The sequence below is a fragment of the Alligator sinensis genome, unplaced genomic scaffold, assembly GCF_000455745.1.
Source record: "Alligator sinensis unplaced genomic scaffold, ASM45574v1 scaffold103_1, whole genome shotgun sequence".
NCBI lineage: Eukaryota > Metazoa > Chordata > Crocodylia > Alligatoridae > Alligator > Alligator sinensis.
Genome location: NW_005842226.1, coordinates 1225146 through 1252547, shown reverse-complemented (window position 1 = coordinate 1252547; position 27402 = coordinate 1225146). Strand labels below are relative to the sequence as shown.

The following is a 27402-nucleotide window of genomic DNA, read 5'->3' as shown; positions in this document are numbered from 1 at the left end:
TACCTGCCCCATGCAGCCCCACCGGGAGCAGCCGCTACGCCTCCTCTGGGGAGCTGAGCCAAGGGAGCTCCCAGCTCAGCGACGACTTCGACCCCGACGAGAGCCTGCGGGGCTCAGAGATTGACGAGCGGGATGGGGACTCCTACCACTCCTGCCACAGCTCGGTCAGCTACCACAAGGACTCACCCCGCTGGGAGGAGGAAGACGATGACCTCTACTTGGAAGAAGAAGATGAGTTCAATGAGGACTACAGCGAGAATGAGGAGGACTACCCCAAGGCCAAGGAAGACAAGCTGCAGGGCCGTGAGGCATACGAGTCCGAGCCCTTGGAGCGAGAGCCCTACCAGCAGCAGAAGCAGCCGGTGCAGCTGCAGCAGCTACAGCAGGAGTCATTGCAACAGAAGCCGCAGCTGCAGCAACAGGTCCCACCGCAGAAGCAGCAACAGGCGCCGCAGCAAGCGCAGCTACAGGTGCAGCAGGTGCAAGTGCAGCAGCAGCAGCAGCAGGTGCAGCAGGAGAGGAAAGAGGATAAGGCAGGTTATGCCCTACAGGAGACTCCAGAGGTCCCCCAGGAAAAGCTGGCAGAGGAGGAGCCCCCAGTCCCAGAGAAGGGACAAGAGCCTGAGCCCCCCAAACCAGAAGAGAGGTGAGGAGGAGGGGTGGGTGGCTGCTGGGAGGTGAAGGAGTGGAGCAGGTCTTCCCTCAAGTCTCCGTGCTGTCTGCTATCATGCTGGGCCAGGCAGCTAGGCCCAGGCGGGGTGAGCTGTGTGCTGGCCTGCCCTGGTTGATGGAGCTGTAACTGGGAGTCCTTACTGGCTTGGGACTCTGGCTGGAGCCAACTGTCCAGTCCCAGTGTCTCTTAAATGTGTGCTGCCTCAAGGCCGCGAGCCATAGCTCAGTGTACCAGCATGCACTAGGCCCACCTCTCTAACGCTCCCGTGGACGTGGCTCAGTCCGACGACTGCCCACACAGGCTGCTCCAGCATCCTGTGGCTAGTGGCAGGATCCTGTGGCTGGTGTGGACATAGCATGGCTCTCCCCAGCTGGGCTGTTTGGGAGGAAGCATCTAGTTCAGGGCCAGACTGGTGTCCCACTGAGGTGTGAGCTGCGCTCAGCTCAGCTCCTCTGTGTTGTGTGGGATGTAACCAGGCTGGCCGGCGTGTCAAGCCCCCTGCCCTGCGCAGTAGCATGGGGACACTCAGCCAGTCCCATTGTGGGAGAAGCAGTGAGCACAAGGCCAGAGTTATCCTATATAACTATGGGAGGATCATGAAAACCCACCAGAGTCAAGTGGGAAGAGTCCTGACTATGCCTATGCTGCAGTTGGCCACGTGACTCATTGCCTGTGGGCATATGTGGGGGTTAGCTGCAGCAAGGTTGGGTGAGGGTGGTTGCTAAAGACACAGTGGCACTAGCTGCGGTGAGGGTGAGTTACTAGCTCATACTGAAGTCTTTGCAACCACATCTTCACCACTTGTTTTGCCCAAGCTGGCTAGGTTGAAGCTTCACTCACACTCCTTGCCTTCAGTGTAGACATTGCCTCAGTTTTGCATATGATACAAGGCCTTTAAGATTACGCTTCCCTCCAACTCCTCCAGAAAGGCTGCAGGGCCTGAGAACAAACCCTGAGCTGATGCCTGGGTGCTTCATGCTCTTATGAAGAGCTCAGCCTGGTGCGAGTTGCATTGTCCACCCTCACTGGAAAGGGGCCTCTGATCCTGATTAGCATCTAAAGTAGGTTGTGGAATAAAGCATCCGCTATTGGACCGCTCCTCCAACAAAAAACGGGTGGGTGGGGCTGGGTAAGAGTTAAGGGGCTCTCATCGAGCCTGCTGGCATTTCTGCTAGCTGGGTAATGACTCCTTTTGGGCTGGGATGGAAAGGGATGTCCTTGGTTTGCCCTACACATAGGTCCATCAGGCAGGTTATGTGCCCAGGGGCCAAAGAAGAGTTTTTGGAAGCAGTCACCGTGCTCAGCCCCACTGCAAAACCCTTCCATTCCATACAGGTCCCTAGCGATCGATGGCATAGCTGAACATCCACCAAATTGTGGCCTTTATTTTCTTTTTCTAAATGTCTCTATGATTTTTAACCTGAAGACATTCTTTTCAGCCATTCACCCTTCACAAAGAGCCCACGTGGTTCCCAACCAGGCTCCAAAGCATGTGGTTTAATTCACCAGCCTGTGGTCACACAAACTCTGCACTGGATCGTGTGTTCCCGGAGTGAAGTCTCATGAACTGGAACAGAGTTCGACTGGAGGGTGCACGTTACACCTGGATGGTGTAGTCTGTAATAGAGAGGGGGAAAGAAAACTTTCTGCAAGACGGTTACCTTTCCGGGCTGTTGATAAGAGCCCATCCATAGCCTCCCAAATTAGAGATTATTCGGCAGCTCCATGCTGGTACAACATGTGACTAATGCACAAACATCAGTCTCTGCTTTTAATTATTGAACACATCTACTTTTCTATGGTTCAGTGAGCACAAACGCTCCCAAATGGAGGGGGAGCGGTGATGGGCTTCTTTTGGTTTCTTATTTTGTTTAAATTATAGGCCAGACTTTGCAAACCTCTGATTTACAAGAACACACATGGACGAGGTTTGGGGAACATGTTAAACAATTTTAAATTTACATATTTACAAAGGGGCTGAGGGTGACATGAGTCTCGGAGAGGTGGCCTCATTTTGCTTTTTCTCTGCAACGTGCTTGTAAAATGTGCATTGCTCACTCTCGTCCCCTCCAGCGGCTCCTCCATGTAAAAGACAACAGCCTGTTAATGCTGCCTAAACCTGGTAGATTTATTCCTTCAGGTCACATGAAAGCGGCCTGTTCTTTGGTGCTGGTGGCTATGGCATCAACCCCTGCTCAGGACCTATCCGGAGTTGTTTCTAATCATATTACTTTAGAGGGGATAAGCTTTAGATGGAAATCTTTCCAGGCCCTTTCTCATAAAGATCAGCAAAGCAGACACCTGGTATTGATCTTCGGTTAGGGTTAAACCAAACGCTTTGTGAGGCCGAAGGTTTTTTGGGTTATTTTTTTTCTTTCCCACTGCCTACTCTTCTGGGCATTTCATCATGGCCCGGTTTTGCCGGAGACCAGAAGCAAAAGTATAGAAATGCTGTGTCTACACTAGACATTTTCCTGACCCGAGTCCTGGCCTAATGAGTAGCTAAAAGAAGTTGTTATCTTTTAATCACGCTGCTGTGAGATTTCCTGCCTGGCTGGAAAACTCCCTGACTCATGTTGGGCTTTCTTTTCTACCCTTTAATTTTTGAAGAAGGGGCTTTGCCACCCCCACATCTGATGAAGGGCAATACCTTCATAACCCAGGAAACCCTCCTCCTTCCAGCATAATCAGGACGGGGGTGGCGTCCTTCTGCCATGGATGCCAATACTAGGGCTCATGTGTGACATATCTTTCCATCCATCCATCCCTGCCAGACACGGGCATGTTGCCTGTAGGTAATGGCATGGTCTTGGATGAATTCCAGGCTGGGGTTGGTGCGTTCTCAGCAGCACGTCCCCGGCAAGCTGGAAATAAATGGTCCATGTAGTGTTGGGTGAATGGTTGAAAAGAAAAACCAGATGGAGACCTCTCCCTCTAAGTCCTGGCCTCTGGAGCCAGATCCCTCCAGGAAGGACTTTGGGTTTGCAGGAAAGGTGCCTGAGTGGGCATGCATGTACATGACTGTGCTTTAGCCTGGGCTGGGCCTGAGCCCCTGTCCCTGAGCAATGCCCCATTCGGTGACTGATCTGTCTGTCCAGTTACAGAGAGAGGGAGGAAGTGGAAGTTCAGGATGCCAAATCCCGAGCCAAAGCCAACTGGCTGAGGGCATTCAACAAAGTCTGCATGCAGCTGCAAGAGGTGAGTGAGCTCCTTCTGCGTTCCCCGCTCCCCCCACCCTCCCTCTTCTTAGTTAGAGGGGACTTTAAAAAGTGGATGAGCAGAAGGGACAGATGATTTGCCATAGGCAAGTCTGTTCCAGAAAGGAAGCCACTGAGACTCTAATGGGAGCTGAACTAGATGGCCCTTGAGGCCCCTTCCAGCTCTGCAGTACCTGCCTGCCAGGCTGGGGAATGAGTGTTAGCAAAGGGAGAGCCTCTTGCAGCCCTGGGTCATGAGGGCTTGAGGTTCCTAACTTAAGGGGAAAACTCCTCTAATTTCTCCCTTCCACCCATATCCAGAGCCACCAGGGCTTCCCCAGGTGGGGCTAGGTGCTCCTCACCTCTGGCCACATAATGCCAAGTTCTACAAAACCACCTTTGATGTTAAGAGCAAGAAGGTTTCTTTGTAGAGAAGGAATGAGCTGTTGCTACTTTTGGCCCCACCGGGGCATTTTAGTGCCTGGCACTAGAGCACTGGAGCTGGCTGGCCAGGGTTAGGGATACCTGGAGCCAATGGGGAAAGGAGGGATGAGATGAGGGGGCTTTGGACGCCCCCAAAAGAGCCTTCCTGAATCGTCATGTGCATCTGCCTGACTCTACACATCCTTGTTCTCCAGAGCAAGCTTGGCTTTTACAACAGGTCAAGCGTGTACAGCACCAGTGCAGGCAGAGTGGCTCCCAGGGAATGGCAGTGGCAGGCACACCCGGGTGAGCTTCCTCCTCCCTGGCGTAGGTAGCAATTGCAGTGAAGATGCGCCAATGTGGGCTCCACTGCGGGCAATACAAGCCCAGCCAGGCCCCAGGGCACGTGCTCAAGTGGCTAGGCTGAGCTGAAGCTTGTCCTGCTGTTACCAACACTGCCGCTAGCTCTGGGACACTCGCCCACACCTCCAGCTGCAGCGCGGGCTCCCCAGTGGGCACAGAGCTCAGCCCGCGTGTGCTCCATGGCGTGGCAGTCTGTCAGTGCTGCTCCCTTGCCCTCGTACCTTCTGTTCAGTTGACAATTTTTTGTTCTGTTTTTAGACTCCATCCTCCATCTTTCTTTTTTCTTTGGGCTCCGGATTCGCCCCCTGGGGCTTTGGTTTCCCTCCCCACCGCTTCTCTTTTCAGTTGTTCACCACCATGGTCCTTGTGTCCACGTCCCCCCCTTCCCATGGGGAAGGGGTGTAGCATGCATGCAGGTAAGCGTGTTTGGTTTAAGCCCTCCTCCCTGGTGCTGTGTGTACCCATCCTGGGGGCTGCGTGTGTGCAGGGAGGATAGTGGTGCCATGCTCCGGGGGGCTTTATTGACATGGCATCCCCTTCATATTCGTGTCCCCCTCACAAAATTTCTTGGCAAGGGAAAAAATGTGCCGAGAGAGCAAAGCTGATGGTGGCTACCTGGCCTCTGCATGCACCCCTTTGTAGCACGACCCAAGTAGAGGTCGTTTCTGATTCTGTTTGGTTGCTTCCAGGCTCCCCTAGCCCATGCACTGTGATCAAGCTGCTAGCAAAGGGTTAACCGGCTCTGTCCCACTGCTAGGTAGCAGCTTGTCCCTGCTGCTTTGCTAGACTCTGTGTGGATGGAGGTCTGTGGGTCTCATTGCTCCCGTTCATGCAGTCAAATTTAGCTGTGATTCATCTCAAGACTGTCATACGTTGTTCTCCTGAGGCAGCCTCCTCCGTGGGGACATCCTTGTCTGCTTCAGTCGATACGACGTCTGCTGCCCTATGCAATCTCTTCCCAGGCTTCCCCAGGTGCTTGTGAGCATCAGCTGGGGACGTGTTCTGAAATGCAGCCATGTCCCAGTATATCTCCTGCCTATGGCTCATCCCAGCTCTGTCTTTTTGCTATTAATGCTGTGCTGAAAGTCACATGCCTTACAGCAGGTAACTCTGAACTTTCTGTCTTGCAGGCTCGAGGTGCTGGAGAAGCTAAGTCTCTCTGGTTCAAAGGCGGGTGAGTAAGAGGGTTATCCTGAAATCCTTGTCTCTCCCAGCCCTGTGGCACTTGCCCAACCCTTCTCTGCTGTCTGGGATGAATGCTGATTAAGAAACTCCTGGTGCTGGCAGTTCCAGTGACCGTGCATTCATAAGCTAAGGACAGAGCAGTGTGCAGTGGAGTGCAGGAGGTATCGAAGGGTAGAGTACCTCCACCCATGACCGTGACAACCATAAAGCCACTTGCTTTTCAGAGATGGGCCTCCATGGTAGCTTGTTGAAGTGGGCATGGAGTGAGACACGGCAGATGCTGTGTCTTTAAGGGAAGGCACTAGGGACCCTGCCTGCCTGTGCCAGGACCCTTCCAATTAGTTGTCTAATGGAGAATGCTACCCAGCAAACCACCCCCACTTCTCCACTGGAACGAACTGGTTGCAAACGTGCCAGTGGGAGAGCACCAGGGGGCAGAGGTGGGGAGAAAGGTTGAGTTGCAGAGGGCTTTTGCCTCCTTTCAGGGCTCCAAGTGCCTGGCATAGGTTGCACTGGTGCAGGCCATACCCTTTACCCCCAGGGCATATTAAGTATAGAGCTTCCTCTGGAGGCAGCATGTCCCAGGCCCACATCCAAAGGCTTTTGGGAAGGACTGTGCCTGGCAGACTTCCCCAAGGCCGGGTTCAGCTGGGAGCTGCCTGCCTGAGATGAAGAAGTGGAGACATCTTTGTCCTTGAAATGGCAAAGTGCCCACCTGGAGAAGGCCAGCATGGATCAAAGAGGAATGTGCCAGCCTTCCCTTGAGCTGAAGCATGATGCAGAAACAACACCATCCCTTGGTGAAGGATGCAGTGAACCTGCCAACCTTGAAGTTTGGTCTCAGTGGGACTCATTCGAAAGACACTGAAGTGAAAGCCCAGTGATATGTTCCCTTTGCATGTCTTTCATAAGACACTGGACTCACCTGTAATGGATCTAAAGGGAGTTTCAGGACTGAGGCTGGTGGATGCAGACAGACCCTGTGGTTGTCTCTGGCTGGCTGTGCCTCTGCTTGGAGACTCTAAGACCTGGCCAGGAGTAAGTGTTCATTGGATCTAGTTAGAAAACCAAACTGGCCAGTGAGAAATTTCAAATGAAAAATCATGGCTCACAGGTTTTCAGTGGGGAGCTCTGGGGTTTTCAGAAGGAATTCGTTCCCCACTGTGATTCATGGCAACTTTGAATCAGAAATCCCAAACAAAAGGAACTTTTCTATTTCAGCTTAAAAAGCTGCTTTATTTTGACTCTGGAAAAATCAAATGAAACCCCGTAAGATCCAGCAAATGTTTTTCTTTTGAATCAACTTTTTCCGTGTAAAATGTCGATTTGTTTTGTTCGGGACTGAGAAGCCAAAGCAAACGACATTCAAAGTCCAAAGGAACATTTTTGCTTTGTGTTGAAATGTCACCTGGAGATAAAAATGGTTTTCACATTGGGGAGGGGAGGGGATGGGACGAGATTTGGGGCTAGAACTGATCTTTTCCCCTGAACATTTCCATTTCCATAACCCCCTCCTCCCCCCACCACACATACGCACGTCTTTTCTTAGCGGAAATGCTTTCTGCACACGCTGTTTGGATCTGCTGTGATAGTGCTGGAGGTGATCGTGCTGCAGGATGGGTGAGATTCCTCACTAGCAGCCCCTTAGCTTCATCACTGCCAGGCAGCCGGAGTGGGGGTGACATGTTGTCATGTATTCAGAAACCCAAGGTACAGCCTCTGTTTCCAGCATTTTCAGCTCACACCAGCCTGGGAGCAAAATTCCAGGATTCAACATTTACAAAAAGGCTCAAACTTGCTGAAATTCTCTTTTTAAAAGAAAGCCTCTTCCCAAAGGGAAGCTCAGCTTTGCCGTGGGCACTGTCTGAGCGCATCCTGCAATGAGTTTGCCTGCAATAAATGAATGCTGAGCAGAGCCCTTGGAGCTGAAGGAGCTTGCGCTATGTTGCCATTCCTCCCCCCAGCTTCTGGGTACTGTCCTTTCTTCCTGGTCACGTCCCACCTACCATGTCATTTATGTCACACTTCCCCCTGGACTGTGACTGCAGGCCCCTGGAGGAAGGGGCACCACTGGAGTTGCAAGGTGCTCATTGCATCCAAATTAAGGCCTGGCACTCAGTTTTCCTTCTATTTGGCACTTTGGGGGGCAAACCTGCCTGCCAGGCAGGGTGGAGTTGTGGGGGGTGGTACCCACAGGACAGGACAGGGGATGGAGACTGAGACAGACTGTGATCCGGCTCGGCCCAGTGGATCCACCTTCATGCTCATCTATTGTCTGCTGCCCCTGAAATGCAAGGGCCCAGGTATGGCAGGTTGTTGCAAGGTCACAGTAACAGCCTAGGAGCATCTCCAGTGGGCAGAACGCCGGCCCCCATGTGCGTGGCTGTGTGGGTGCTGGTAGTTTGATGCAAGTGTGTGTGTGTGTGTGTGTGTGTGTGTGTGTGTGTGTGTGTGTGTGTGTCTCCCTCCCTTTCCCTTATCCCTTCTGACTCTTGTTGTCTCTCTTCCAGGCCTGGCGGTGGGCTAATCATTATTGACAGCATGCCCGACATACGCAGGAGAAAGCCCATCCCCCTAGTTAGTGATTTGGTGAGGTTCCTCCTAATATCTTCTCCCCAGCAGCCGCTGGCTTCTATGGCTGATCTGCTCCGGGCGGCTGGAGTCCATCGTGGATGTTGCCTGAGCTCACTTAACTCCGGGGCTGCCGGGATGCGAGTCTGTGTAGCGGAGTCCTTGTTCTCTGGCCCCAGCCCTCCCTTAGCCCAGCTCTGGCGCTCTTTGCCCTGTGGCCTCGCTCGCTTTGTATAACGTGGCTTTATTTCTGTTCTCTTTTCTTGGGTATGGTCTGGCTGCATTTATGCCACAGGGGAGCGGCAGTAAAGTTTCTGCGTTGCATTGATAGCATGCCCGACATTAGGCCCGGACGCAAGTCCCTGCCGCTAGTCAGCGATCTGGTGAGCGTGTGGTCCTTTGGGTTAAAGAGAAAGCACCCAGCATATCATCTCCCTTCTCCTCACCTCCCCCAGCCCTGCCAAAACCCTCCTCTGGGCCCCGGCAGGCTAGCAGTGGGGAGGGAGTGGGGCTGCTGCTTCATGACAGGTGGCATTTGGGGATGGGTCTGGCCAGCACCAAGCAGTGAGGCAAGAGCAGCATTAGAGCCACATCTCCCTGTGTGTCAGTCCCCAGCTGGCTTCAGTGGAGATGCCCCCTGTCCATTCAAATACAAGCCTCTCTGCTGCAGCTTCACCAGCAAAGAGCACCAGCTCATATCTGTTGTGGGGGCTATACTGTGGAGGATAGGTATAAAAAGCTCCCCCTATTGTAGGGTTGCCAACCCTCCAAGTCTCCAGGAATTAGATGTATATCTCCAGGAGACAACCGAGAGTCACCCGGGAGATAAATGATAGAGCATTTATTAAAATTATATATTAACTGTGGAATCCAATTTATACAGTAGTCCAGTAGGTTTTTAAAAATGTAATAGTAATGTGCCTTCCTAATGCAAAGTCTATGCACCATAATCTGTACCTGATATATGTAAGCACATGGGCACATTGGCATTGTGTGTTGTGGGCACGTTGGTGCTCCAGAAACCTGAAATAGATTCAAACAGAGTTGGCAACCCTACCCCCAAAGTGTAGACCGGGGACCTTAGGGCACATCTGAGGACCGTTCACATCCCAGTGCTGCCGGAAACAGTCTTGATTGATTGGGGGTGGTTGGGGAAGCCCTAAAATGTGTAGCGAGAAGGTGAGCGTGAAAATCATTAGACACATCTACATGAGACGCTTACTAAGTGGTAGCCTAATAACTGTGCAGTAGCGTGCTGGTCAGAAACTGTGCTAATATGCTACTGCTCAGTGTTATTAGGTGATTGTGCAGTAACCGTCGCAAAAAAAAATGTGCGCTAGTGCTATTGCACAGTAACTGTAGTTACTGTGCATTTAGTTTAGGACTTCATTAAGGAAGTACTAAACTAAATGCACAGTAACTACTGTGCATTAATGAACGCGTAGATGTGCCCACTGAGATTGGTAAATGAGATGGCTTAGCTCTGAAGTGGGCCTGAGTGGAGAGGTTTAGGTCTAGATCTGAGCCTCATAGGACCTGAAACCACTCTGAACCAGATGGCCTAGTTTGGGGCTCCCTCTGTTAACCAGTGCACTTTATAAATTAGGCTACTCTCCAAAGCAGACAGCGTCCTGAAAGGAAGTTGGCATGGCCTTTTCAATGGTGCACTTCACACCAGCCCTGGGGCCCTGGGAGAGGGGAGAGCCTGCTCTGAGCCCATGGAGGAGGGTTTGTCTTCATGTAATTGTTTCTAAAGGGCGCTTTCTCTTTAACAGAAGTTGTCAGGACCTTGTCCCGTAAGGGACATCAGTCTGAGTCCTTCTGTGATGGCAACTGGTTTTGGATTTTGTTACTTGGTTCCTCACAACTTCACAAGCACACTGGAAAATCCTCCCCCCACGTAAGCTGTGCCCCCGGCGTGCTCCCCATTGCACAGCACAGAGCCTGCATCATCCAGCGTACTCCTGTAGTGTGCAGCGTATATGCTGCCTTCTGGGTCACGCCACCATAATTCAAACCACGGATCCCACTAGAGTCAGCGTGCTTTTGTAATCTAAAGCATACGCACCACAACACGCAGGCAGGCACAGCTGCATATCGTTACAGCCAGTGGGCTCCTGTAATTAAAAACGTGCCTGCTTCTCTAACCAACGTTCCCATAACTTAGAGCCTATACAGTCCAAGCTGCAGGGTGTTGCTCTTACTCACAGCGCACCCTGATCTTTTATGCTGTTATAGTGAATGCTCCTCTGTAATCCATAAATAGGCCCTGCTACCTGTGGCACGCTCCTGTAGTTTGCAAATCATATACTGTGTACATAGACCTGAACTGTAATTCCTGGCCTATATTGACTTTACTGTGCACCACAGTAACCAATCATCCATGGGACATGTGGCGCTACCTGACACTCCTCTAATTCCCAGATTATACACTGCTGCATATCTTACTAGCATTCACAGTACACTGCAGCTCCAAAGCCAATCCCCAGACCAGTGCAAGCCCCAGCACTGCTGACAGCCCCTATCGTGGGAGTACACAGTCTGCTTGCCATCACTCTCACTGGTGACAAAGGAAGACAAAATTGGAAACCAGCCCCTTGTTCCACTCAGACCTGAGCTCCCTCTTTTCCTCTCCTCCCCATGGATCCACTGGGTTTTCCTGTGCTTTACACACACGTTCCCAGGGGTTTGGTCCTATTCCCTCACGTTGCCTTGCCTCGTTCCTGTGCTGCTTGTCTGTGTCCCTGCTTGCTGCTCTCGCCTTGGCTCGGGAGGGCAAGCCATGGCTGATGCCTCCGTGCTGCGTGTTGTGTTTGTCTCTCCATGTGGGTGATGGAAGGATGCTGGGTTGGGAGGAGGGTGGTGAGTGGGAGGTTCCCTAATGGGTCATATACTATGCTGTGTCTGGACTGGACTGTGCAGTAAGCAGAGGGGCATGTCCAATGGTGGGGGGTGGCCAGTTGGGCTAGCACGCTGCTAATGGAAATGGCTTTCTGCATGGGGATGCATTTTATCTTCCCATCCTTAGGCCGCTTTGCCTTTAGCACCCAGACTCCCTTTCTTGAGAGCTCCCTACAGCCCTGTCCCTTGGAAGGATTCCCAATGGCTGGGCTGGCTCCAGTTACCTAGGAAGCAAGCTGGTCCTCCCAGGCAGCCATGCCCAATGAGTAAAGCTGGGACAGGCCTCTTTCCTCCCAGAGGGAAGCATGTGCTATTTGCCGCTGGCAGCTGGGAGGAGTTGGCAGAGAGGACCCAACCTCCATCTCTGGGTCATGCCCACCTCTGAGTCTCAAGCTGGCTGCCTCCGATCCAGGTCTGAATTTTGGAAAGCTTCTGTTCAGCGGAGCTGCCACCCTGAGCCCCTGGGCGGGGAGGGAGAAGTCACTGGTGGCTGAGAGCCAGGGTACAGGACGGAGAGGAGGCCAGCTCTGGGACAAAGACCAGAGAGTTACCCAGCAGGGGATCAGTCTCTTTTCCCACCATCTCTTCATGGTGTGTGGTAGGGGGGAGGGCATGACTTGCCTGTTTGAAATGCTCACCTTGCTGTTTCTTTCCCATCCCTGTGGCTCTTCACTGCATGCAGGCCATGGTAAGTACTGCATAGCTGTCACACCTTCCGTGTGTTTCTTGCAGGGAAGATATAGAGCTTTAAACTGAGTCTGCCACAGTTGTGAGCACTGAGCAGGTCCAGCATGATGTGCCCAGGTGGGCTGAGTTAGACTGAGACCAAGACGCATATTCTAGGGGGAGGGCCTCTTCCCCTCTGACACCACCCTGGGGTGGTAAGGAAAAGTGGGTCCAACAAAGAGCAGTGAATTGGCTCTTATCTTACCCTGTGTTGTGAGACAGGCCTGGAGTTGGGGTCAGCTATGAACATCACCTGGGGCTGAGGATCCTGCAGTGCAAGCACAGCACTGCTGGGAGCAGGCTGGGGAGAGGCTCCATGCCTTTGGAGAGGCTGTTTTGTGCCCTGGAAGGAAGAGCTGGGCAGCTCACCCTCATCCCTTGGCCTTCAAAAGCCTCCAGGCAGGGGGAGGGCAGGGGCTACAGACTGCCTGTGCTTCTTCCCGGCTCATACACCTGTTCATTTTGTGTCCTTCCAACAGTCCTTGGTCCAGTCCAGGAAAGCTGGTATCACGTCAGCATTAGCATCAAGCACCTTAAACAATGAAGAGCTAGTAAGTACTGTCCCTGCACACCTACCACGATACTCTTGTGGCCTTCAAATGCTCTGCCTTGGACTGTGGTCTTGTCAAAGCTTGAAAGCTATGCAAGGTCAGGCTGGGTCTTCTAGGAGATAGGGGCCTGCAAAGCAGGGGCCGTGTGCTGTGGGGAAGAGGTGTTGGTCCCTCCGTGTTCCCAAGGCAGCACAGGGGGCTCTGACGGGCTCTGCGGTGAGAGGTGGCCTCTCTTAGAGGGGGCCAAGCCAGCCTGGCTGCTTGTGGCTGGTAACAGTCTGGGAGTCAGGGGACCATTCCCACTTTGGGTTGGTTCCTTCTTCCTGCTGGGGGCTTCAATTCTTGCCCTGTTGAAAGCTGCCGCTCGCACCCCAGAGGTGGCTGCACTTCTGTTCTCTCTTCTCTTCCCCTCTAGAAAAACCATGTTTACAAGAAGACCCTTCAAGCCTTAATCTACCCCATCTCTTGCACAACCCCCCACAACTTCGAGGTGTGGACCGCAACCACACCCACCTACTGCTACGAGTGCGAGGGCTTGCTGTGGGGCATTGCTCGGCAGGGCATGCGCTGTACAGAGTGTGGGGTGAAATGCCACGAGAAGTGCCAAGACCTGCTCAATGCAGACTGCCTACAGAGTAAGGGAGCGATGCTGTGGCTTTCCCTCTTCTGGAGAATATCGTGGGGTGGGAAGTGGGTTTTTTTTTTAAGGGGCCAAGGTGACTTAGGGGCACAGGTCTTGGGCCATGTGTATGGGATACTATCATATGCCCTCCCCCATGCACAGACCACCCTTAAGTCTTTAACCCCTGGGACACGAATGCTTGGGAAGAGGCTAAGCCTAGGTCAGCCCTTTTCAGAAGGTCTGGCCCAGGATTGTATCCATTCATTGTTTCTGCCCCCTGCCACTTTCCATCACCCCAGGAGCGGCTGAGAAGAGTTCCAAGCACGGGGCAGAGGACCGGACCCAGAACATCATCATGGTGCTCAAGGACCGCATGAAGATTCGGGAGCGAAACAAGCCTGAGATCTTCGAGCTGATCCAGGAAGTCTTTGGTGTCTCCAAAGCCACCCACACACAGCAGATGAAGGCGGTGAAGCAGAGCGTGCTGGATGGCACCTCCAAGTGGTCGGCCAAGATCAGCATCACGGGTAGGCATGAGCACAGCCTGACATGTTGGAGTGATGCACGGACATGTTCCCCAGCGAATACATGGGTGCCACTGATAAAGAGGGCGATGGGCTTAGAGTCCAATCCTCAGTGCTCTCCTGGAGGTCTGCTGATGTCATTTTACCATAGTAAGGTTGGAGCTGGAGCTATTGAGCACTGCTCTAGCTTTCCAGGACAGGGACACAGCACCATGTGCTAGAACATCTTAGATCCCAGATCTTGGCCACAGTAATGGGTGACTGCAGGGGTTCCAGCTCCCAGCACACAGTATCCCATCCTGAGCCAGTTGAAATTGGGTTAAGATAGAGGGTTGCATGCTGGCACCTGCATAAGCCAGGGCAGCAGGTCCCTGTCACAGAGGCTCTTTACCCCTGGGGCTGTGCCTGTAGATCTGTACAAGCCAGGTTTGTCTGCTTCTATGGCCAGTTCAGGTATGTCTTGCTCCAGATGGGCTGTATCCATCAACGGGGTAGGTATCTGTGATCTGCTGTCAGCAAAAACTGTGCCATGTGTGTGTCTCCCAGAGGTCTGGGGCTGGGGATGGTCCTCCCTCTGGGAGCCAGCAGCTGCCTTTGACAAAAGGAAGTGAATTCCCATCAGCACCTGGACAGCCCCAGCTGGATGACATGGACCAGAAAGCAGAGTCGGAGTCAGGCTCCTCTGTGCAGCATCTGCTGATTTGAAAAATCTCATGTTGCTTGATTGTTCTGTATCCACAATTGATTCCTGTTTTTATTTGTTCTCTCCATTGTGTGGGTATGTGTTGTGCCTGAATGATGTGTGCTGCCATGTGTGTCCATATAAATATTGTGCCTTTGTGTGTATGGACCGTGTGTATGTGTGGTGTTATAGTTGTTTGTGCCCAGGGCCTGCAGGCAAAGGATAAGACAGGCTCCAGTGACCCGTATGTTACTGTCCAGGTTGGAAAGACGAAAAAAAGGACTAAAACTATCTACGGAAATCTAAACCCCGTCTGGGAGGAGAATTTCCATTTGTAAGTTATTTCTTACCCTGCTCTCAGCCCTAACTCCCTGCTGCCAGCATAGCCTTGGGTTTCCTCATCTCAGTCGCATGGTTTTGGTCACCTGGCCTAGCCCTGAGTCATCTCTCTGTCTGTCCTGGAGATTGCCAGTGCCCACGGTGACCCGGTGCTAAGTGAGAGTAGAGGAACTGGAGCAGAAGCTCTGTAGGTCCCAATGCATCTTAAGCACAGAGTAATTCTACTGAGGTCCATGGTGGTGCTGGGGTATGAAGCAGGCCCCTTTGACTGCTCTGCCTGTGTTTAGTGAGACCTTCTTTAGTTGTGGCATAAAAGAACCAGAAGCACTGTCATTCATGGCTCTCAGTCAAGCCTACAGAAGATTTGGGTGGTGGATTGGGAAGGGATGCCCCAGGCCTTGCTGTGATATTAATCTTACCCTCAGTGTGTCAGAAAACCTGTGGTTTTAGTTCTGGGGCTTTATGCCACATTAAATCTCCATCCTCACACCCCCTGGAGCTACGATCTCCTACAGGAGGCCTCATCTTACCTTATCTTGGCATCTGTGATGGCCTGCTCATGCCGGAAGGACCGTGAACGTTGAAGTCCCCTCTTCTCCTAGAGGAAGAGCCTCTGGGTCAGAATTGCAGTGGGCACAGGATTGCACCACAGCTGCTTCCCCGGACCCACTCATCCAACCCCAACACTTAAGGGAGCCTTATGGAACAGGACTGAAATGATTTGAGGAAACTATAGAAATACTCAGTTCTTATCTAGTGCCCCTCAGCTGCAGCTCTCAAAGTACTCCTCATAGCCCCATTTTATACTTGGGACAACTGCGGCAGAGAGCAAGGACTTGCTAAAAGTTACCCAGTGGCAGAGATAGGACTGGAACCCAAGTCTCGGAAGTCCTGGGCTGGATGGAGTAGGGCTGCTCTGGGTAGGTAGCAGGGAGGAGCAAGAAGGGTCTTTGCTCACTGCTCTGGGAATCTTTCTCCCTTGCAACCTGCAGTGAATGCCATAACTCCTCTGATCGGATCAAGGTCCGGGTCTGGGATGAAGACGATGACATCAAGTCTCGTGTCAAGCAACGCTTTAAGAGAGAGTCCGATGACTTCCTGGGACAGACGATCATAGAGGTCCGAACACTGAGTGGCGAGATGGATGTCTGGTACAACCTAGGTAAATGCCCTCCCCAGATCCCCAGCCCACCCCAGCCTCCCCCTGGGGATCTGCTTCTGCTGGGCTGCAAATCATACCTTGAAGAGCCTTTCAGAGCATAGGTGCCAACTTTTATTTTTGCTGGGGGTCGGGCTAAGATGTGCCCCGCCGTGGTACACCCAGAGCAGAGCCAAGCGGAGCCCGTGGCGGGGGGGCAGGGGCAGATGCAGGCTGCCTGCTGTGGGCTCAGGGCTCCCTCCCTGCTGCCATCCTCTTGGGAGCCCTGTGCCACCATGGTGAGGTACCGCCTACCCAGCTGGCAGCAGCAGGGTGCACAACTTCATGCCACTGCCTCTGCTGCTGCCAGATGGGCAGGGATACCTTGCCATGGCGGTGCAGCAAGCGTGGGGCTCCCAGGGGCAAAGCAGCAGGGCAGGGAGCCCCAAGGCTACAGTAGATAGCCTGCACCCACCTCCACCCTGTGCACAAATCTGGGGGGCATGTGCCCCCCCACACCTCCCTCTGTGGGAGTGTATGCAGCAGTGGGGAGCCATCCCATCCCGCCTCGGACAAGCTGCCTGTGGCTCTGTCCCGCTCCCTGCCCTGGTCCCAGGTCCCACGTACCGCCCTGGCCGGGCAGCACCCCCAGCCCAGCCCCCGTCTCACTCCCTCCCTCACCACAGGGGCCTCAGTCTGCACCCCCTCCGTAGACTTACCTGCAGGCAGCTGGGGGAGTCGCTCTCCACCATTGCCTGAGGCTGTATCCCTGGCCGTGTGCACATGTGTACGTGGTGCCCCTGCATCCCACTGCCCTGAGCCCCTTGCAAGCTGGAACTCGGCCAGCCTGCAAGGGGAAACCCGCCATGTCCTGCATTTTTCCAGGGTGAATGGAAAACCTGGATTGCTGCACAATATTGGGAATCTGGGACAAATTCTGTCCCGCAGTCATGCAGCCCAGGACCGGGACTGGACGTTCCCATTTTGGGACTGTCCCACGCAATTAGGGATGGGTGGTCACCCTACCCTCTTCCCAAAGGGGGGCCAGGACCCCCACATACTCAATGCCTGTGTTTCAGAATTAAACACTGTAGGGCTGATTATTGCCACTTATTATTCACCGTGTAGATGTGATTTATTACCTTATGTATTTATTAGCACATCACTGTACTATCGAGTGGGTCAACGATTCCTAATGGTTAGTTAATGATAATACTCAGCTCGCCTGTGGCACTTCTCATGTCATTTGATGTCCAAGCACTTTACAAAGGAGGTCAATGGCATGATCCCTGGTTTCACAGACAGGGAAACGGAGGCATGGGGCAGGGCAGTGATTCAGGTTTCGGATGAATTTGTGTCTCCTGAGTTCCCATCCAGCATTCTAGCCACTAGGTAAAATTTCTTCCCCATACGTGTATGACAGTAGCACCTAGAAGCTTTGTTGTGCTCGGTGCTGTACATATACAGAGTGAGAGAGTCCTGAGCCAGAGAGCTCGCACTCTAAATAGATCAGGCAGACAAAGGAAGTAGTATTATCCTGCATTATGGATGGGGAAACTGAGGCACAGAGCAAGGCAGGGAAGTCCCAGACCTCTCCTTTACCCCCACGCCTGTTCTCCACGGTGCTTTTCTCTCCTCTGGGGAGGCCCATAAAGAACCTCATGTTTGTCCGTTTCCCTCCCTTCTCTCAGACAAGCGAACGGACAAGTCGGCCGTGTCTGGAGCCATCCGGCTTCACATCAGCGTGGAAATAAAGGGGGAGGAGAAGGTGGCTCCGTACCATGTGCAGTACACGTGCCTACATGAGGTGAGTGGGGGGGGCCTGTCCCAGGTGCCCGGAGGGGCAGGTTGGTGAGCTTGGAGAATGACATCCTACAATGGCCAACCCAGCATGGCAATAGCTGAGGATGCTTCTGCCGTGCCCTGCCTCATGTCTGTGCCTCTGCTGTAGCCCAAAAGCCTGGATATAAAGGCACCGAGGGCTAGTATACCTTGTCCCCATCACCAGAGCATCCCTTCCCCTTACAGTCTTCAGGTCTGAGTGCCTGCGTGCAACAGAGTAATACAGGGCCTCTGATATATGTGGGGGGGTCAGGAATCCCCACCACTCACACCAGCCCCTAGTTTAAGCCCCCTCCACTGCACCCCTAAGGGATCTGCTCTGTCCCCTGCCTCAGAACCTCTTCCATTTCGTGACGGACTTACAAAACAACGGGGTGGTGAAGATCCCCGACGCCAAGGGGGACGATGCCTGGAAGGTGTACTTCGACGAGACGGCCCAGGAGATCGTGGATGAGTTTGCCATGCGGTACGGGGTGGAGTCCATCTACCAGGCCATGACGTGAGTCTCTGCCCTTTTGCCCCCTGTCTATCTGAGGGTGATTAGGGAAGGGTGGGTAAATGGCACAGCTGGTGGGCCGGATCCTCAGCTGCGGCTGGTGGGGGGCAGCTCCATTGAAAATAGTGAGTGACACAGTTTTATATCAGGCAGACACGTGGGACCTACAGAGATCCCCCTTCCCTTCTGCTTCCTTAAGTGGTTGGTGAGTCACTCGGGTACTCTGGGAAGGGTCGTGCTGATGTGATGGTACAGGGTTCAGTCTGCACCGCACAGGCCCTCTAAAACCCACAACCTATGCCCTGCACACACAGACCCCACCCCATAGACCCATGCACCACATGCCTTAGCTTCTACCCTGATACATGCAGCTCTTAAAGTTAACACACAGATCTTGGATTGGCCTCCTCAGTGTTGCTCAGACCGACCAATGACTCCCCTGTGAATTGGAAGACTCGTCCACGTATCGAGGGACTGCCACCACCACTGACACACACATACACACTGCAAAGTGAACCTCATGGCCCACAGCCTACCCACACACACCCCTTCGATACTGTGCACACATACACTCCATACCACCCCGCTTCCATAATACTGCCATTGACTGGGTCAGACCACAGGTCCATCTTGTGCCATATCCTGTGTCAGTGGCAGAGGGTGGATGCTGAAAGGGAGAGTGAATTAGCTATGACCGGGGTTTTTTCCACTGTTCCTCTCTCCCTTGCAGCCTCTAGTATTTAAGATCTAGGAAGTTCTAATTCGGAAGCTGTATCCCTAAATCCCAGGCTCAATAGCCATGTCCGTTGTACATGCTGTACAAAGCGTACCGTAATACATCATTGTATACACTGTACACCCATTTACCCCATATAACCCCTTCCAACATCCCCCAGCATACACTGCATGCATATATACACCCTCCCTACACTTCTCTGACACATCCACACCACATACTGCCTCTACACCATGCCCCGTGTACACCTCACCCTAGACCCCTCTCACACGTACAAACCTCACCAGACCATTTGTGAAACAGCTCCAGCAGCCTGGACCCTACGCGGCCTCAGTGCACTCACTCTGCAGGATGTATTTCAGCCTCTCATCCGTTCCCTTTCAGCCACTTTGCCTGCCTGTCCTCTAAATACATGTGTCCCGGAGTGCCGGCGGTGATGAGCACCCTGCTCGCCAACATCAACGCTTACTATGCACATACCACTGCCTCCACCAACGTGTCTGCCTCCGACCGCTTTGCTGCTTCCAATTTCGGGGTAAGTCCTATGGTGCGTAAAACTCTCTTTCCTATTTCTCTCTTCTCTTTGGGGCGGGGGTGCATGGTAGATAGAGCCGTGCAAAGACACCGCCACCAGAAGGCGGATACTTCCAATTGGACCATCCCATTAAAAACAACAGGCTATCTTCCTTGGAAAATTGGCAGCAATTTGGCTTGAATGCACACAATTTTGCTTAAAAAGAAAAAAAAAAAGCCAAGTGTGACATTTGTGAAATTAGACCCATTTGTGACCTGCGGGTGGCAGTCACCAGGAAAAAATATGTTGAAATTCACACATTTGAAGCCAAAATTTTTTTTTTTTAAGCCACTCATGGAGCAAAAAATGTCACCGTTGTCACCTGCAGACAATCAGCAACACTTTTGCCAAAATCCCTTGGGAATTTTGCACGGCCCTGGTAGTTCTGGATGGAACCTGAAGCCAGAGCAAACTTGTCTGGTTTTGTGGGTCTGGATGGATCCCCAAACTCCCCGTCACATAGCCAGTTTGGACACTTACTGGGGGACTTTTGCCTTATGGCCCCAGTCCTACTGAGACTATTGCACCAGCTTCACTTTACACATGCTGAGAGGCCCTCTTGATGTCTGGGAGAACACTCGCATGTGTAAAATGAAGTGCGTGTGTAAGTGTCAGTAGGAATGGGACCTAAGGCCAGAAGCAAAACCAGGAAAGTTTCCACAGGTGACAGGTTAATGCCGTCACGGGGTATTGTTGAGTTAAAGTGACCGGCCTTTTCTCAGTCTTGGATTCACCAGCGTAATTCTGGAGTAACCACACCGAAGTCCGTGGGTTTTCTCTGGATTTACACTGGTGTAACTGAGCTGAGAACCCAGCCCTATAGCTGTCCGAAAAACACTCTGGCTTATTAAACCTAGACCGTGCTAATCTTGGAGGCCAATTCTTAACTTTTCTTTGCTTCGTTTCTTCCCAGCTTGGACAGTGAAAACCAAGTAGCCAGTTGCACGTGTGTTTCTAGTCAGCGTCTAGGTGCCTTCGTTTCCTGTTGCCCATGCGTTGTCTGTCTGTCCCTGTGCTGGAGGGTTTGGGTTACCGACACAGCAGGGGGATGCCTAGAGCCAAGTAAACTGTATTTCTGAGTCGTGAAAAGTTTTTCTCTTGATCTTTAGGGTTTGTAAAAACTTTTTTTTCTTTCTCTTTTTTTAGAGAGCCTAAATTTGGGCCCTAAAGTACCCGACAGTGTCGCTTTACCCCACTGTGTTACCCAGCGTGCCTGTCATGACCAGTTTTAAGGCGTGCTGCAACTGCTCTGTTTCGGGGACGTGCATCTGTGCACTCTGCACGGTCTCTGCAAAAACTGGTCTTACTGTCTCTTGCAGGCAAATGATATGAAGGTTCACGGTAGCAAATGCAGGCTGTGGGCTAGCCTGAGCTCACACCGAGAGGAGGGGGTGTGTTAGCTGCACCGCTCTGGGCGTCAGTCTGTGCCCAACCCCTGACTTTCTGATGTAGCCCCCATGCCTTCACCCCTGCAGCAAGGGAATTGCCATGTCCCTCCTGCTCCAGCCTCCTTTGGCATGCTGTGACCCAGTGAATGTCCCACTGTATAAGGGGCTCATTGCTTTCTTGCCTCTTCAGGGGGACAATGTCACCCTCTCACTCCTGTGAGCCTACACCCAAGGTGTGCGCCTAAGGAAGACTTTCTGGCTTCCTTGCACTGATGTGTCATTAGTCACACATGGAGCAGAAATTAGGGCCAGAGGGGACTGAAGGTCATCCCCTCCTGCCAGGATGAACGTATCCTTGACCTATGCCCAGTTCTGCCTTGAGGAGCTGAGAGCACTCAGGGCAGCTGGCATTTTCCAGCAGGTGCTCAGTACCTCACAGAAGCTGGCCCTTTGTTATACTGGGCCTGGAAAAGCTGCCAGTACTGATAGGCAAAACCGGAGCAGTTCCTTCTCTTAATCAACCTGCAGAGCTGGGGGAGATTCGGGCCTGCACCAAGGGCTGCCACAGGTGAAGCAGGGCCACAGCACCTACTGTGACCTGTAGCATCTATATGCCCTTTTATGCCAGGGTGGGTAGCCACAGAGACTTGGGTCCCTGGGAAAGCCGTTTGCAGGGAATATAGTGGGATTCCCATTAGCAGGTCCCATTGTGTGACAGGCAGATGTCTCCGGTGACTGCTGGTCCTTGTGTGCAGGTCCAGGGTCATGCTGGAGGAGGGCAGCATAGCTCCTCAGCGGGAAAGAGCTAGGCAAGCTCTGGCAGCCATAAATGGGGAGCCTGCGTCAAGCCTTTCCCCACCCTTTGCTTCCTTTCTATTGAGTGTGGCTGGCACGTGGGGAGCTGCGAAGCCCAGGGCTAACCCTGAACACTCTCGCTGAGAGCCCCCTCCCTGGGGCATACATTGAGAGTGGCTCCTATGGAGTCAGCTACCCAAGGGGACCCTTATGAGCGCTAATCCAGATTCACTCCTGAAGTGGATTAACTAAACTGCATTACACCCCTTACAAAATGGCCTTAAATTCCACGTCGGTTAAATCACTTTGGGAACGAATTGAACGACTGCTCAGTTAGGACGTCCCCACGTGCAATTGAACTAAACCACTGTGGATGTGCAGCTCTAGTTCATTCAGAGTCCCTTTCCCACGTGGCCCTGTGCAGATACGCTCAGAGTAGCATGGATTTAATGAATCCACTGACAATGTGCAGCCATCAGCCTCACTTCAGGAAAAGCTCCTGAGCTGTGTGAGGTGGCCTGGCCCCCGTCCTTGAAGAGACGCCATCTGGTCTGCAGTTAGCATCCCTGAGGGAGAGGAGGGATGGACTCAGCTGCAGTAGGAAGAGGATCCTCTGCGGAGGCTACTGGATTCAGACAGCCCCTGCGGTTCTCTCGGACTCTAGCTCCCAGCCTACATTGCCTCCCATTGCAAGGCAGGTCTCACTGCATCCTGGCTAGGGCTAAGCCAACAGGGAGTGGCCTGCTAACTGGGCTGCAGTTTGCTCCAGACCTTATGCTCATTTCTAAACCTTTCGGTTGACTGTACCAGAGAGATCCAGGAAGATGTTGGCCTCTCTTCCACATCTTCCTCCCATCACAGTCCTGCTGAGACCCAGCCCAACCATAGGCACTGTTCATGTAGGGGGGAGCTACAATTGGGAAGAGGGATCAGTACTGTCAGTCCTGTTAGCCTTGCTCTGAGGATGGGGTGATGGGGGGAGGTGGGAAAGCCACCTTGGATGCCTTTCCCCCATTTACCTGGCCCCGGGGTGTGTCTCCACAGAAAGAGCGCTTCGTCAAGCTGCTGGACCAGCTGCACAATTCGCTCCGGATTGACCTGTCCATGTACCGGGTAAGGGAAGCAAAACCCATGTGGGGCAGTGAATGCTTGGGGAAATCTATCCTTCATGGGAGTAGTGTGGTCATCCCAGCCTTTCTCAGTCAGGGGGGTGGTGGAATAAGTCTTGAACCACAGGCTCAAAGCAGGTCTACTTTCCGGTTTGTGTCTTGGGAGTCATCATGCAAAAGTTCGGTCTCAAGTCCCCGTTCTTCACCAGACTAAAACATCACCATGATGCGGTGGGGACCGCTGATAGCTCAAGGACCCATGCAGTTGCCCAGTTCACACTGCCTACACCTGCTCTATGCTAGGTACCCACCACAACATGTCTCCTCATGCTTCTAGCAAGCCTCCCAGCTGTTCCCCCATCTCCTGTGGCCTTTTGTGTGAGGAAACACCTTCCAAGTGTCCAGATCCTGCCAAGGGGTCAGAATGGCCCAGTAGATAACATGTGGATTGGGGTCAGGAGATGTGGGGTCCGGCAGACTCCATGCCAAGGGAGAGAGCACTATCAGCCTAGCCGTAAGCTCTGTGGCCATGCCCAGCTGGGTGCTTCCTGCCCATTGAGACCTTCTTGCTTTTGTATTCATCGTGGGGCCCTCTGCTTTTCTTTCCTATTTGACAGAATAACTTCCCTGCCAGCAGCCCTGAAAGGCTACAGGACCTCAAGTCAACAGTGGATCTGTTAACCAGCATCACCTTCTTCCGAATGAAGGTAATGGCCAGTGCCCAGGTCTCTGGTTCCCTGCCCACGTGGGATGAAGAAAGACCTCCATAGCTCACAGAGGAAAGCAACTCAGCCTTGACCCTCTGCTTCCCTGCTGGAGAGCTGTGGGTGGGCCATGCCAGGGGCTGATATGCAAGTTGATTTGCTTAATTAATTGCTCACCATTTCTCCTAGGGCCCAAGCTGCACTCCTGTGGGATTTTGCTGTTATTAAGGGGCTTTTGTTGAACTGTATGTGGATACCCCTGGCCCCAGGGCTCTGGGTTGAATAAAGTCAGGGAGATTCCTGGCCTAGCAGGATTTCTCACCCAGTAGGGAGCCCTGCTTAGGATGGGCAACAGGGATGTGAGCTGGCCTCATGTATCTCCAGGGCGTGTGAAGACAGCCTCCTTCTTGGTGGAGCACTAGTGACACCCCAGTCCAGCAGCCCTTCACAAGGGAGCTAAACCTATCACTGTCCCAACTCCCGGGCAATGGACGTTTGAGGGGGCAGGCATCTATCTTAAGAAATGGCCTGTGCAAAGCATTTCCTTGTTTCTCTTCCCGGTTCTGCAGGTCCAGGAGCTACAGAGCCCTCCCCGTGCCAGCCAAGTAGTGAAGGACTGCGTGAAAGCCTGCCTCAACTCCACCTATGAATACATCTTCAACAACTGTCACGAGCTGTACAGCCGGGAGTACCAGACAGATCCCGTAAGCAGGGTGGGTGGGAGAGCTGGTCCTGGAGCCTCTGTGCAGAGCTGCCATGAAGAGCTCTGCTCATGCAGCAGGAAGAGGGTAGCAGCACCAGGCCTTTGCCGTGACCTGCTGCATGTGGCATTTATGATGCTGACTTCTCACTTTCCTTCCTTCCTCCCTCCCTTACACTGAATTCCTGCCCCCCACCCAGTCTTAGTGGCCACGCTCCTTTTAGATTAGCAGCTACCTTTGCTATGACTTCAGATCCAAAGCACAATTCAGGTGTTGGTGTCCTGGCCCTGGAAAACACTGTCCTCCTTTGCTACACACCCACTTTAAGGATCTGGTTCCTTTCCAGTGCTCAGGTGAGGCTCAGTAGCAAGCTGGGACTCCTGGTATGTGGACTTCTGGTAAGGGAACCCAGAAAAGATGCAATTCTGCAGGAAATCAAGTGATGCAACCGGGAGGTGAGAGCAACTCCACTCCTTGCAGTTTGGGGCCAGTCTCTCCAGGTTTCCTATATGGAGCAAGACTCGAGGATTCCTGTCTGGGGCAGGACTCAGAAATGTGTACAGGGACATGGGCCTGAACCTAGACCGGATCCAGACCTGTGTCTGTCAGAAGCAGTCCTGCCTTGGCCATCAGGGAATGAGCTGGGAAGGAACAAGTAGGTTTGGGTCTATGTCTAATGCCCAAGCAGAAGGGAATCTGAGTCTGGAGGCCACATTGTGATAACAGTCCCTGAGAGCAGCTGGGCTGTTTTCACACCTGTCTTTGACCACAGATTTCCCCTTCCTTTTATTTGGGCTTTTCTTAGACAAAGAAGGGTGAGGTGCCCCCTGAGGAGCAGGGGCCCAGCATCAAGAACCTGGATTTCTGGTCCAAACTCATCACGCTGATTGTCTCAATTATTGAAGAGGATAAGAACTCCTACACGCCCTGTCTGAACCAGTAAGTACCTGCATGGGGAGGGCAACATCTCCTCTGCTCCCCATAAAGCATGTGGGAGAATTGAGAGAGTCACAGAGCCTCTCGCCTTAACCAGGCAAAGCTGAGAGCTGAGGTGGCTGGAGGATGCCACACTGGGAGCTCCAACATAGGAGCCCCAAGAAGCCAGAACATGGGGGAAGACATCTCTGTGGGGTTTCCTTCTTTCCACTTGCACTGAATCCCCTGAGAAAGACAGAATTCACAGTCACTTCCACATGCCCCTGCAAGCACTGGCAGGGGACCAGCTTCAGGATTAGAAAATGTTCTTAGTGCCATGGAACAAACCCAAACCCTTTTGGCTGTCATGCACCCAGACTGGGCTGAAGCGAACATTGTCCAATCAAAATCACCAGGTTTTCTCATCTCTCTCTGGTACTTGCTCAGAAAATAACCCCTTGACCCATGAGAGCTCCTGGCTGGAAGCTGCATCAAAACTGACACATCTTTCTGGCAAAACTGTAGTTTCTGACCAAAGAATTGCTTAGTCAGAGCTATCCCAGCTGGCTCCTCCAGAAAGGGAATGCTCCGTGCCAGGCCCTGCGGCTTGGCATTGATGCAGTGCCTGGGAAGGAAGATACTTCCAGCATGGGGCATCTGAGTCAGGAGCTGGAGAAGGGAGGGCAGCTGGCTGCCATTCGTACTTCATGGAATGATTCCTCTTTAGAAAATGCCAGAGACGAGGGCTGGGTGGGACAGACAGTACAAAGAGCCAGGAGCCGCTATTTGTTAGAAATGAGCCTTGCCACTGGAAAAAAATGCCTGTTTTATAGGAAGCCCCGAGAGGTGAGATGACTTGTCCCTAGGCTAGGCTACACAGCAAGTTAGGAAGTTGCTGGGAAAATTACCCAGGAGTCCTGACTCCCAGTCGTGCTGAGCACACTGATTCTCCATGTGTGGGTGTGGATCTGGTGCTGTCCATACCATGTCAGGCTGGGAAGATGGTAACGCCCCTCCGCCTGCCTTTAGGGAGCTTCTCCCTTCCGATCTGCCCAGCTCCATGCCTGTCCCAGTAGCAGGGGGAAATAAAAACAGCCGTTGTCACAGCCATAATTGGTGCTGCCATGGGCACAGCTCTGCTGCTACACCTCTGGCTTGTGCCATGCCCAGGTTATAAGTCACCTTCCCTGTGCCCTACCTGTTTGGTGCTGACTGGATGAGCACAGAAAAGCCCCAGGTGCCCCACATCTGTACAGCAGTCTCTGTGCTCTCCTTGGGGCATAGTGACACCAGGGAGACCAGCTTTCTCTCCCCTTGAAGCAGCTGGGTTGGAGTTTTCTTCTCTACCTGCTGTATTCATTTAGTTTTCCTCCTTTCCTTTAATCACTGCCAGGTTCCCCCAGGAGCTGAACGTGGGCAAGATCAGTGCTGAAGTGATGTGGAACCTCTTTGCTCAGGACATGAAGTATGCAATGGAAGGTGAGTTTCCCCTTGGCTGCATTTGCCTCTTGGCAGGGGGGCACCAGCTCAGCTCAAGCCAGGGTGGGGAAAATGTGCCACCTAATGATAACAAAAAGCCATGACCACTCACAGCTAGTCCTGAGCCTCCTTGCATTGGCAGTGGAGCTGGAGCACAGTGCCTCCTGCTCCAAAAGTCATATCCCGGCTGATAAGGTAAAGGAGAATCTCTGCTAGCAGTACAGGCCCCAGGCCACGCAGCTGCACAACTCTGATGCCACCCAGCACGGGGTGGTAGTGAGCATACACAGTAAGGCAGCTCACTCCAGTCCTGATGGTATCAAAAGGGGTGCTGAAGAAGCAGCATCGGACACTAGGCTTGAGGGCAGAGCAGAGGGCTGGAGGGAGGGGGAATAAGCCTTTCTGTTGATGCGGGCAGGAGCACCTGACAGTCCTGCTCTCTGCCCCCCTCCCAGAGCACGACAAGCACCGCCTGTGCAAGAGCGCTGACTACATGAACCTGCACTTCAAGGTGAAGTGGCTCTACAATGAGTATGTGACTGAGCTGCCTTCCTTCAAGAGCCGGGTGCCTGAGTACCCTGCGTAAGTCCTGGTGGGGCAGCAGGTCATTGCAAAGAGGGGCTGCCTCCATTGCTAGAGTGCTAGTGAGGTCCCAGCAGGAGGGCGCTGCCCTGGGGTGATTGCCGTTGCCTGGCCTCTGCATTCATCCCAGCCATGCTGCGTGGCTGTTTGCACACCCATGTTGAAGGTGAGGAGTGGGCGGGGGGG

The 27402-nt window shown here is 52.9% G+C and overlaps 1 protein-coding gene across 1 annotated transcript in view; it reads left to right on the top strand.

The window, feature by feature from the left end:
- Positions 1-27402, top strand: part of UNC13A (unc-13 homolog A) — a 72963-nt gene that overhangs the window by 13934 nt on the left and 31627 nt on the right. Inside the window, exons 11-29 of the mRNA XM_025208331.1 lie at positions 17-646; positions 3772-3871; positions 5787-5830; positions 8352-8430; positions 11996-12001; positions 12519-12590; positions 13006-13225; positions 13512-13739; positions 14611-14752; positions 15750-15919; positions 17587-17702; positions 18073-18236; positions 19354-19504; positions 22771-22839; positions 23453-23542; positions 24109-24243; positions 25046-25179; positions 26549-26634; positions 27090-27216. Coding sequence (XP_025064116.1) covers positions 17-646; positions 3772-3871; positions 5787-5830; positions 8352-8430; positions 11996-12001; positions 12519-12590; positions 13006-13225; positions 13512-13739; positions 14611-14752; positions 15750-15919; positions 17587-17702; positions 18073-18236; positions 19354-19504; positions 22771-22839; positions 23453-23542; positions 24109-24243; positions 25046-25179; positions 26549-26634; positions 27090-27216 — 2763 coding nt within the window. The remainder of the gene's footprint in view (positions 1-16; positions 647-3771; positions 3872-5786; positions 5831-8351; positions 8431-11995; positions 12002-12518; positions 12591-13005; positions 13226-13511; positions 13740-14610; positions 14753-15749; positions 15920-17586; positions 17703-18072; positions 18237-19353; positions 19505-22770; positions 22840-23452; positions 23543-24108; positions 24244-25045; positions 25180-26548; positions 26635-27089; positions 27217-27402) is intronic.